A 12,500-nucleotide genomic window follows, 5' to 3' on the forward strand; every position below is an offset into this window, starting at 1 on the left:
TGCATTGCAACTGCACGTTTCAGGGTTTGAGTACTGTTTAAGGCTGGTTTTGTACATTTTCTTTCGAATGTTCTTCACTTGGCAAATCGTGTGCTAGGGTTCATGGTCTGTGACGCAATTTTTTTCCACGCATTTAAACTTTCTTCTCCCTCCTTTAACGAGGGTGAAACACTTTAGAGTTAGAACTGATAAACTAGTGGCCCTCATTATCATTATACTATACATAAAATCTAATAAATCAAATGACTTATGACTAAATACTAAAATAGTCCTGTGTATGATGTATAATTGTTCTTTAAAAGCTGTACATTTTGACTAGATCAAATATTAATAGGGAGCTTATTCCACTCTTTCACTGCCTCGACTGCAAAAGTTCTTCCTCCCTCTGTTTTGCGCGAGGATTTCGGGCATCTAAGGCTTATGCTTCCATTCCTCGACTGCCTGGTAGAAGTATCACTAAACTGTGTCAGTGTATTGAACAGAAACTCAAGGCATTGGCCATTAAGGCATTTGAACACAAGGCATAACTTGATTACATTAATTTCGTCATAAAATGGTAACCATTCCAATTTCTTAAAAAGGTTAATTTACGTCTCTTCTTTTGTTCTAACTCCGACAATTACTCTTGCGGCTCTTTTTTCTAACCTAAACACCCGTCTTATATTATAAGTGGAGGTCGACCCCCATAGCAAGCTACTGTACATCATAACTGGTTTGCAATTGATGGTAGGGTTATAAAAAGCAAGGCGGCCGCTCATTTACAGGAAGATAATGTCTCTCTAAGCGGAGCTGCACAGACAAGAATAAAGGTTTTTTTTTTTTTCTGAAATGTACACATAGAACAATGTGCAACAATGTGCAGATAGAACAATATGCGCCGCCTTAACATTCTCGATGAGGAAGAATATGCACGTCTTTTCACAATGTTTACGGTATTTTTGCTGAATGAGATAAATGTATGTACTTGGTGTTTCTTGTCTCTTTCGGTTTTTATGTTGTTATTTCGAAGCACTTTCTCCAATCTTTCTTTGTATTTTTTTTATTTTCCAAGATATTAATGAGTGCTTGGAGTTCACTTTCCAATGTCAAGATGAATCACAGAAGTGCGAGAACACCTATGGATCATATAAATGTGTTTGCGAAGAAGGATTATATTGGATAGAAAACAAGTGTCAAGGTAACGATAATTCAGCACCAACAGCAACTTAAACTATTTGTGTCGTAAAATCAAGATTAAAGTTACTTGATTTCTGTCACTTAAATATTGAAGTCATGTTCTTGTTGTTACGGGTTGCTATGCGAAGCATTTGGATCGTCAACTTCTTGAAACATTTAATATTACAATTGCCTCAGCAGATGACTTCAGTCATTTGAAATTATAGCGAGCTTATTAAGTAATTACTGGAAATTACTGCATAGTATCAATTGGTTTTTGCAGCGCTGATACAGTGAGTGTTCCTTTGTCTCTAAAGGACTCGATAAAGGCGAGGCACCACCTCCACCGCCACCTGCTCCGGAGCCAAAGCAACCATCAGAAGAGGAAAGAACACAGTCTGTAAACGTTGACATTCAGGGACTCAACACATCTGAGGTTAGATCTACCATAGCGACATCGACAAAAACGCTAAATAAACAATGGCTCTGCGCACAAGTTTTGTACTTGTGCGCATATCTTTCCCTTTCAACCTCGAATCTGCGACGTGAGCACTAAAGCACTAAACGAGAAATTTTGATATTATTTCGTCATTCGTCGTTATCGGAGTTATTGCAAATTTGGTCAGAAATAACCTTTGAGGATACGATGGTTTCCACTCCCCAGCTCCGGTCACAACCTATCTGGTTTAACTCTCTTATACGTATTGAAAATAAACCAGTATATTTTAAGTTGTGGGCTACGAATGGAATCCAAACTATCAGCGATTTAATGACCAACGACGGAACTTTGTTGTCTTTCTCGGAATTCAAAGAACGTTTCAAAAATAAGCCAACGTTTTTATCTTTTATGGGTATCATTTCAGCGGTAAAGCAATTTTGGAATAAGTTCAAACCAGACATCCTAAGAGAAGACTGTAACTACGATAACTTTCGTCCAATTTTCTTTAATAAATAAACATACTAACGGTGTCTACCAAAAGGTAATAAATAAAAAGAAAAAGCTACCCCTAAGGAGTCAAAAGAAATGGTCCATAGACTGCATGTGCGAACAAAATGAATGTGTGAACTGGAAGGCCGTATACCAAATTCCACAGTGCCAGTGCCTATTCCACAGAAGGCTAGCCACTAATAGTTTCCTGAAAAAAATTAACACATATGAAATGAAATGTTGATAGAACCCACTGGGAGCTCGGAAAAATCCGATCCCCATATGGGATTCGAACCCAAGACCCTCCATGATCTAGTCGGATGCTATATTTGGACCAGCAGAACAAACGGCCAATGCCCCGAGGCCGGCTTTCCCTATTTCCTCTCACATTACAACATTATTACCCATGCCGGAGAGCACGATAAGAATCTACATGCAGTTTTACAGCGCCTGAGAGAAAGGGGTTTAACCTTAAATGGAGCCAAGTGTCAATTCAGATTACACAAGTTAACCTTTTTCGGACATAACCTGAGTCGTGAAGGAGTTTCGCCAAGTGAAGAGAAGATTGCGGCAATCCCCAAAGAATGCCTCAGAAGTGCGCTCATTTGTACAGCTAGTCCAGTATTTATCAAAGTTCATCTCGAACTTTTCACAAGTTGCTGAACCTCAACGAAAGCTGCTGCGAAAAGATCAAGCCTTCACTTGGGTTGTCGAACAACAAAAGGCATTCGAAGAGCTCAAAAGTCTCATGACATCAGCGAAAGCACTGGCTTATTTCAGAGGGGATTGCAAGACAAGGATAGTGGCAGACGCAGGACCAGACGGTCTTGGGAGGAGTGTTACTCCAGTTTCAAGGAGGGGAATGGAGAGCTGTGTCGTATGCCTCGCGTAACCTTACTGAGGTCGAAAGACGGTACGCTCAGACAGAAAAAGAAGCCCTCGCCCTAGTATGGGCATGTGAACGGTTCAACTTGTATGTGTATGGGCGTGATTTCGAGTTAGAAACGGACCACAAACCTCTCGAGTGCATTTTTAGAAGTACCATTGGCAAGAATCGAGCGATGGGTTCTCCGTTTGCAGTGCCACAACTACCGAGTAGTGTACCAACCCGGCAAAACTAACCTAGCAGATTCGCTGTCCAGATTGAATCAGAGTGATCCCAAACACCCGAGCTGTGAGAAAGAGGATTTTGTTCGATTTGTAGCTCAGGAAAGCACGCCAATTGGCTTAAGCCCATGGGAAATCGAGAGAGAGTCTGCAGAGGACCCGGAACTGGCTAGTGTGCGCCACTACGTCCAGACTGGAGACTGGTCTCAGTGTTCTATGCCAGGATATGCGTGTGTCAAGAATGAACTCTGTATCATTAGCAAGTTGGTATTACGTGGAGACAGAATTGTGATACCCCAAAGTTTGCGAAAGGTGGTGTTGGAGTTGGGTCATGAAGGACACCAGGGTGTAGTGAAAACGAAGAGTAAACTTACGACAAAAGTGTGGTGGCCTAAAATGGATGGGGATGTGGAGGGAATGTGCCGAGGTTGTCATGGCTGTCAAGTCACAGGACAGTATGCACCACCCGAACCAATGCAGAGGACGGAGCCACCCACGGGATCATGGCAGGATGTGGCAGCTGACCTGATGGGACCTATGCCCGGTGGGTAGAATTTGTTAGTGGTCGTTGATTACTATAGTCGTTTTTTGAGGTGGTAGTCACGAAGTCAACTACTACACCCAGGATCATTGCTGCCCTGATGGACATTTTTGCCCGATTTGGATTTCCCTACACCTTAAAGACTGATAACGGTGCACAGTTCGTGAGTGGAGAATTTGAAGGATTTCTAAAGGAATGCGGAATTGAACATCGAAAGTCACCACCTCTCTGGCCACAAGCAAATGGAGAGGTGGAAAGACAGAACAGGACACTGTTGAAGTCCATGAAGATTGCAGCCGCGGAAGGAAAAAGGTGGATTGATGAATTACCGAAATTTCTGTTGGCATACAGGTCAACACCTTAAGTCTCCACTGGTGCCACACCCGCATCTCTGATGTTTGGAAAGGAGATTAGAACAAAACTACCGGAGTTAAGACCAGAGAAATCTTTGCGCGATGAAAGTATGAGGAATAAAGATTGGGAACAGAAGCTGAAGCAAAAGGCATATGCAGATGGAAACCGTGGAGCAGTACCAAGTCCCATTGTCCCTGGAGATCAGGTTCTCCTAAAGAACACTAGGGAGACAGGAAAACTAGCTCCGAAGTTCGAGACCAAGCCGTATACAGTCCTAACGAAGGAGGGACATCAAGTAACCGTGGAATCCAGTGAGGGAGCTGTATACAAGAGAGATAGTTCGTTGGTGAAACACTATCTGTCAGTGAGCGAACCTGAACCAGCCATTGAATCGGTACCAGCGAACACAAAGTCTGAAGATAAACCAGGAGCGGTAGAGAGACCTAGGCGCATCATTAGGCCCCCTGATTCAAGGACTATGTTCTAGGGAAGATTAGGAACTGTTTAAAAGTTTAACGGAACTCGTGATTATAGACTTTGAGTAATAGAAAAATGTTTTTGTAAACTTGGTTATGTTTCATTTCTCACTCCGTTTTATTTACAATACTGTAAGACTGGAAGGGTAAGTATTTAGTGTCTTACAAGTATGCTTTGCGTACCTATGTATCGCAAGGAGTTATGGGTATCAAAATAGAGAGGTCAGCCTTGTTGTATAGACTCGTGGAAGTCTCGTGTAGTTTTATTAAAGTTGTGTTTATCCAAGCCTTAAGTGTGCTTCCAATAGCCATCCGATAGTGAAACGTTACAAAGGTAATTAACTTAGTGATGGCAAAAATGATTAATCTTTTGCTAATGTACCTTAAAATTTGTGGGACCTTCTTGACAAAGTAACACCATTAATTCAAAAGAAACAGACCAACATGAGACAGCCAATACCACCTGAAGAACGTCTGGCAGTGACCTTGAGGTTTTTGGCTACAGGAGAATCATTTTTCAGCCTCCAATATCAGTTTAGAATCAGTGCACCCTTATCATTTATTGTTCCAGAAGTGTGTCAAGCGGTCTTTCAGGTACTCAAGGATGATTACTTCAAATGCCCAAGTGCCCCAGAGGAGTGGTTGAAAATAGCACAGCTATTTCATGATTGTTGGCAGTTGCCTCATTGCATTGGTGCTGCAGATGGAAAACATGTACGTATCCTCCATCCACGCAACTCTGGATCTGAATTTTATAATTACAAGGGCTTCTTTAGTGTTGTGTTGCTGGCAGTTGTAGATGCAGATTACAAATTTATATTTGCTGATGTAGGATGCCAAGGCAGAATAAGTGATGGTGGTGTGCTTAGAAACAGTCTGTTTTGGAAAGCCCTAGTCAATGGTTCTCTTGGCTTACCCCAGCCCAGATTGCTTCCTGAGTCAACAGACAAATCTTTTGATGGCAGTTACACTAACAAGCCAGTATCTTTTTATCTAGCTGGAGATGATGCCTTTCCACTAGAGAATAACATAATGAAGCCTTATTCACAAAGAAATCTCTCAGAAGAGAAAAGGATCTTCAACTACAGGCTTTCCAGAGCTCGATGCATCGGTGAAAATGCTTTTGACATTTTGTCAAGCAGGTTCAGGGTATTTTCTACTGTTATGTGTGCAAAGCCAGAGAGTGCTATCAAAATTGTCCCCTGTGTAATAACTCTACACAACTTCCTAAGATCAAGAGTTCCAGAAAGGTATATCCCCACTGGGGCCCTTGACATGGAGCACTCTAATGGTGTGGTAACAGAAGGTTCCTGGAGGCGTGAGATTGCTACAACCCCTTTTGCAAGTGTCCCAAATTCTCGAAAGGGAAGGCAACCAAGGAAGGCAGAGGAGATGAGGGAACAATTATGTGACTACCTCAATGGTCCAGGCCAAGTTCCATGGCAGTGGAATGTCTTAATTTAAATTTTAAAACAGCATGGAAATTGCAACAAATTTCATTCCATCATGACAGATGTAAACAATGATGATATTGTTGTTCTTGCTTTGAAACATAGAGGCATTTATCCGTATCTTAAATGGAACAGTCAGTTACACGAGGAAGATTAAGTATTTCATTAAACAGTGTCACTTAAAATATGCCATAATAACAAGGAATGTCATTGACTCCATAAACAGAGTTTAATTTAGTTGGGTGTTACAACTTATGATATTTTTATGCACAAACAATATTTACATTCAAGTACAATAAATAATTCAGTGTACTACTTACATTTTCTCTGATTGAATTGGACATTTTCTTTTTACTTTTATGAATATATTTTTCTCATGTATAAAGTTATACAACAATAATCTTAAGTTTATACAAGTACTGTTTTTTCAAAAATGGTGTTCATAAAAGTGGCATGAATGCCAAAGTTTTCACTTGTAACAATGGAAATTGTGAATTTTGTCTCAACAAAATAGTACTTTTTAGATTGAATGACAACGACAAAAACAAATTACTTGTCATTTAAGTCATCAAAAGAAATGGTGACAATGTTGGAAAGAGGCTGTGCGACAGGTAACATAACTTTTAACAGACATTGCTGAATTTCAATTTTGAATTTTTCAATTTTTTTCATACCCCTCCGGTATTTTTTTCAGTTGTTTTGAAACATGTCACACAATGTCAGGATCATTGACATCCTCTTTTGGGCACTTCATTACCTGTAAACAGGTGGACAAAAGCTCATCCTCGAATGCTAATGATCTCTTTTTTTTTTGTTTTCTACTGAGGGAGGTTAGACACTCCCTTGAACACAATCATCATCAGGAACTTGTTGAGTTGCCTGCTGAGATGGCTGATCCTGGTCCACTGCTTCATTTTCTTTCTCCTCTGACATGTCGTGCCCAGATTGCTTGTGGTTTTCCTGTGGGGGGTAATGTTATCTCTCAAGAAGTGGAGGGAAGCAAAAAAGGGCCATTTTGAAAGATACACATCCTTGGTCCCTTTTCCACTTGTTCTGCTGCTTCTTTCTTTCCCAATTTCTTTCCCATAATATGTGCGCAGAGCAGACATTTTCTTTTGAAGCTCCTCACTTGTAAGACCATAAAAATGAAGGCCACATTAATAAAAGGTAGGGACAGATCCTTGAGAGTCAGAAAACAGGACACTGAAGCAAATGCAGCAAGAGCAAAACCCCAAGTTAGTACCATTCGATGTTCAACAGTTATTTGCTTCTTTTAAAAACACGGCCTGGTTGTGTACTGAGTTCATTTGACGTCATTTCTATTTGGCAGTAATATTGCAAACAGTGCAAGACAGGACATGGGAAATGCGTATAACCCTTATTCATAAAGAACATTCATGTATGGTTTCAGCGAAGACTACCACAGTGCTACCACACACGACCGTGCACCAAATTCATTGTTTACTTGCGGCCGAAGCAGTACTATTCATAAATTTCCAAAGTTTGACAGGATCTGAGTGGTCAATGATCAATCAATACAGTACTCATTTCATGTTATCTCGTACTAGCAGAGAAAATGGGAATTACCCGTAACAAAACTAAAGGACTAATAAGCGTAGCTTACCTTGTTTATCCAGACGTAACAGAATCCGATTCATCGCATTTTGCCTAGCATCCCTTTTAAAATAGTCCTTGTGACGGCTGTTGAAAAGAACTTCTTCTTCACTCCAAAGCGATATTATTTTTTCCGTCTCTTCTTCAGAAAACGTTGTCCTAGCTTTTGCACTTACTGGTGACTTGCCAACGGGGACAATTTCTCCCGCCATTTTATCACAAGAACACTTCACTTTCCTCCCCTACTCAGTAGAAATTTGTCACAAAATACGTCATTTTCTTTCGATTTCGCCTGCGACTGTCGCAGCGTTTTAAAACATGTTTCAAAATGCTACGACATTTTTTCTGCCGTACACGACAATCGTAAGCGAGTTGTAGGTTTGATTTACACGAAACAATTCGAGTCGTAGGCCTGTCGTAAGCTTGTCGCATACGACAAAATCGTACCGTGTAAATCGGCCCTTAAGGAACCTCAAAAGTTAACTAAATTCACTTGATGGGTACACTTCAACAAAGTTTGGTATTTTTGGGCTTACAGACACTGTGGCCTTATTCGCTAAAGAAGCCCGGATTTTTTCATATTTAGGGTGTTTTTCCGGGTAAGTTCTCTCCAAAACGAAGTCGGTGACCCCCCATTTTTTTTTTACCTTTCTGACATCACTAACTCATCATTATCCTTCAATGGTAAAATTTGCAGAAAAAAAACAATGTTAGAAAATTTTCGCACGAACGTCCTTAATGTGTTTTTTCGCTTGTTATAGTGGAACAAACCAAAGGAGGACGCATTCAAACAATCCGTTGCAGAGGCAGCCACCATACACTGCGCAAATGATAACAATTGCATATCAAGCAGGTAACGAACTCTGAGGAAACATGATTGCATTCACTGGAAAAAATCAGACCGTACTTTTGGTCGTCTATTTTTGGCTGGGTGGCTGATTGACTGACTGACTGACTGACTGTCTATCTATCTGTCTGACTGACTGGCTGACTGGCTAAGTACAAGGAAGGGTTACGAATTTACAAACGTTGGCCGTGTAGCACTTATATTTCAACAGACTTAACTGATTAGAGTGTAATGTGAAGTGCTAGTTTTGTACCCCATATGAACCATGTGAGCGTTAGCCCTACTAATGGAAATGGGCCCACACAAGGACGGAGAACAAACTCTGACCAGGGTGGGAATTGAACACACGACCTTCGGGTTAGATCAACGCTGCTCTACCGACTGAGCTACAAGGTCAGACGAGAGAAGGCCGTGGGAACCGAAGATGTGAATGTCAATGTCAAGATGTGGGTTCAATTCCCACTCTGGTCAGAGTTTTTCTCTTTCCTTGTGTGGGCCCATTTCCATTAGTAGGGCATGCTTATCACGAAATCAGGGAAAATTGCTCCATCCAGGGCTCGAGTTTGATTTCAAAACAAAAGATTTGATTTCTATTGTTTCTAAACCGTTCAAAATACATTTGTGACAACTTTAAACTGATGTTACACGGTTTTACACTGTATTACAACAAAACTGCATTGTCTTTTTGGCCAATCAGAATTGAATAGTTTTTCGTGTATATTATTGAATTAGCTATCAATGCAACAATTTCACCTTTATTGCACTATTTTACTTTTCTGCACTCTCTTTGGGATTAATTGACATGCTTTCGACCAATCAACGCGCTCAATTTTTTCCTGTATATTATTAGGCATAAATAAGCAGTTGCACTTTTTTTTCGTTAGTCTGAAGAATTTACCGTACCCGCGTGATTATTAATACCGCATTGCACGAGAAACCGTGTGATTACCTGTACTTATATATCCTCGACTGATCAGCAATAAAAGGCATTCAGTAATCATGCACTCAAGTTCTATTTCTTTGTCTTTGTAAAGCTCTAAACGCAAGCGCCGATCATTAAACAACCTCATATTCACCGAGGATCAAGTACATCTCTTGCCTGGTTACCCAAAACAGGTTTCTCAAGTTCCTCTTTTGGCCGTCATAGCATTTTACTTACAGACTCCTCCCGGATCATCAAGCTCCGTGATAAACAAGAATGTTTTGGAGATAATTGTGAAGTCGTCTGTGGCGGAAATCTCCTCTGCTCTCAATGCAAACATCTCAAATGTACCACTCTTTGACAAGACAACCACAACAGCACAAACACCAGAACCAACATCAGCAACAACAACAGCACCAACATCGGCAACAATATCAGCAACAACATCTCAAACAACAAACACTTCAACAGAAACAACAACTGTACCAGAAGAAGAGGAGGACCCTAATACCATGCTATATGCTATAATTGTTGGTGTTGTTGGTGCTCTTGTGTTTGTCATTGTCGTCAGCTTGATTGTTTGGTGGCTATGCAGAGGAAAAACACGGTAAGCAGTCTGACAAGGGCCCTCGCTCGTTATGTAGAACACGTCGAGGTGTCTTTAAGTTTCCTAAAATGGAACCTATTGGACTTTCTCTGAAAATAAAAATAAAACAAATTTTGTTTTTGTCAACAGTGAAGGGTCGCCTCGTGGTGAGGAAAAGAACGATGCATTGGGCCTGGAAATGGGCCGTGTAAAGCGTTCTGACAATATTGGATACTACAATGAGGCTTACGCGTAAGTAAATGCTATCATACATACCATATTAGCTCTATTAATTTATTCAGGGCCGGAACCTCAACAGTATATGCCTTCACTGATCAATTCTTATATCAATGTACTAGTCCACTTCCCCTAACCCCTAGCCTAGATGAGCTTCCTGAATAAAACAGAAGATGCTCTTTTCGCGGCGGAAGCGGCGAGAACAATAGTGACGAGTGTCATGGTTTGTACATGACATATTTCCCTTGAAATTCCCCTTTTTGTAGATAAATAGCCGTTCGAATGCCCTATGTTAGGTCCATTTCAGAGGATAAAATTTCATCACACTCGCGCTCTTAAATATGTATCTTTTAAGGAAAAGTTCAAACAATTGACACATTTTGCAACATGGGAAATTACATTTAATGCCTTGAAATGTAAGATACGTTTTTTTTCTGCAGCCGCGGGCAACTGATTCCGTTGTAACTCAGGGTTCGTGCTGGATTTTATCCAGGGTGTACTTTCATATACCGGACCAAAATGGTGGAATACAAAAGAACCATTGATATTCTGATTAGGCCTTGTTGATTAGATCTTGTTGTGTTCGTTTTCTTCTTTTGTTTTATGGAAGGTAATTATTCCAGATCCGGTATATGAAAGACAAGGCAATTGTTTACAAAATTCCAGCAATATTGGTCAAGGTGTTTTCAAGAACCGGAAAGGATGTTTCTAAGAACATTTCTATGCCATACATCGTGTTTCAGTGTTTTCTTTCCTGAAAAAGTCTACATTGATATTCTTTCCCACGTCCTGCGAGTTAAGTGCACGCACACCCATTTTAAATTTTGCATGTAATCTCACCCCAATAGTCAAATTTGGGCTCAATGTTTGAAAAATCTCTTTAACTTAGCATGATGCAATCTCAACCATTTTCAACATTTTTCACCCGAGCAAAACTTCAAGGAGTTTTCAAGCAGTTTCCCACCACCACATATTCATTCCATTCCACTCCAATCGATTCCATTGTTTCACTTCAAGGCACGAAACACAAAAGTGAAATTCCCCCCACCCCATCCCCTTCCCTTTGTAATGGTCAAACACTGTTGTAAGATCATCAGATTTCATGGTTACCCATGCACCCATATCCCTCAGGAGGGATGTATTTGTAGTCTGCACATGACGGGTACATAAATGCAGAATAGAGCGAATTTCATGTTACCTTGAAAAATAAACGTAAAAACAGAACGTAAACAAAATTGCAAAAACATTTAATTGGCTTATCGAACAAAAACAAACAAGCGCGAATTTTCATTGGCTTAGCGAACGCGGATGTAAACAACGTCAACTCTCTATGGAACTTTATGGAAAGCGATCAGCGTCACGGCGCTTTGACGTCCTTTGAAATGCAGTAATGTGATTGGGCAATCGAACTGTTTACTGCCCATATTAGGAGTTTCCTTGGCGGGAATAAGGAGAAACCTTGTTTTAATCTTGCCAAACGTTGGTTCGTGAAACAAACAACGAGCAGTTTTTCAAGGTCATACGAAAGTCGCTGTAATAGACCATATTCGTATTGTCAGTATTGGGCTGGAACTAGCTTTGCAATGAAGGCTAATGCGGGAGAATTTTTTCAAGTGCAAGTACTTTTTAATATATTCTCCCGCATTAACCTCTATTGCAAGCTAGTCCCAGTCCTATACTGAGAATACGAATATGGTCTATTGCAAATGGCCAGATTGATAATTTTCCTGTAATTTTGCAGGCTTCCCCCCAAAGTACATCTTGAACGACAGTGACCAAGCTCCGTCGCATCGGTGGACACCTAATGCGGGAATTTTACAACATCACTGGCCAACATATCTCTTTTGATTTTTATAAATTCACTTGCTAGAGAAACGCACTTGTAACCGGAATAGTATAGTCGTTGCGCCAGATAGATCAGTACCCTATTCCACTTCGGATTATCCCATTTTAAACACCTTACCATTGTTGCAGAGCGAACAGTAATTGCTGCGGTTACCCAGTGGGAAGAAAAGAGCGCATCTCAACACGAACTGGAATATGATGTCATTAGGGAACGCCAGGGACGGCAACCGGGAGTGTCATCTGTGTTTCACTATCACATTTGTCTTGCTAAGTATTTTTTAACCGTTAGATACAATTAGTTTAAAAACCTGGGGAAGACGACTGCCCGGACATTAAAGGGAACCTTCACTCTTACTACAGAATAAGTTTAAACCGAAGAAAATTGTTTACAAATAAATTTGTTCGAAATTTGCTTTTAAAACAGTGTTAATATCAAG

General features: G+C 40.5%; 1 protein-coding gene across 2 annotated transcripts in view; it reads left to right on the forward strand.

The window, feature by feature from the left end:
• The window catches only part of LOC138025182 (mucin-like protein), a 36,417-nt gene extending 23,965 nt beyond the window's left edge, over positions 1–12,452 (forward strand). Inside the window, exons 20-25 of one of the 2 annotated variants that reach the window (XM_068872376.1) lie at positions 1,052–1,177; positions 1,473–1,591; positions 8,388–8,479; positions 9,508–10,002; positions 10,132–10,233; positions 11,960–12,452. In XM_068872376.1, coding sequence (XP_068728477.1) covers positions 1,052–1,177; positions 1,473–1,591; positions 8,388–8,479; positions 9,508–10,002; positions 10,132–10,233; positions 11,960–11,993 — 968 coding nt within the window. In that variant the 3' untranslated portion in view covers positions 11,994–12,452. The remainder of the gene's footprint in view (positions 1–1,051; positions 1,178–1,472; positions 1,592–8,387; positions 8,480–9,507; positions 10,003–10,131; positions 10,234–11,959) is intronic. The other variant, XM_068872375.1, reaches the window with a different exon arrangement.
• Positions 12,453–12,500: the final 48 nt, after the last annotated feature.

The sequence above is a fragment of the Montipora capricornis genome, chromosome 12 (assembly GCF_036669925.1).
Source record: "Montipora capricornis isolate CH-2021 chromosome 12, ASM3666992v2, whole genome shotgun sequence".
NCBI classification, from domain to species: Eukaryota; Metazoa; Cnidaria; class Anthozoa; order Scleractinia; family Acroporidae; genus Montipora; species Montipora capricornis.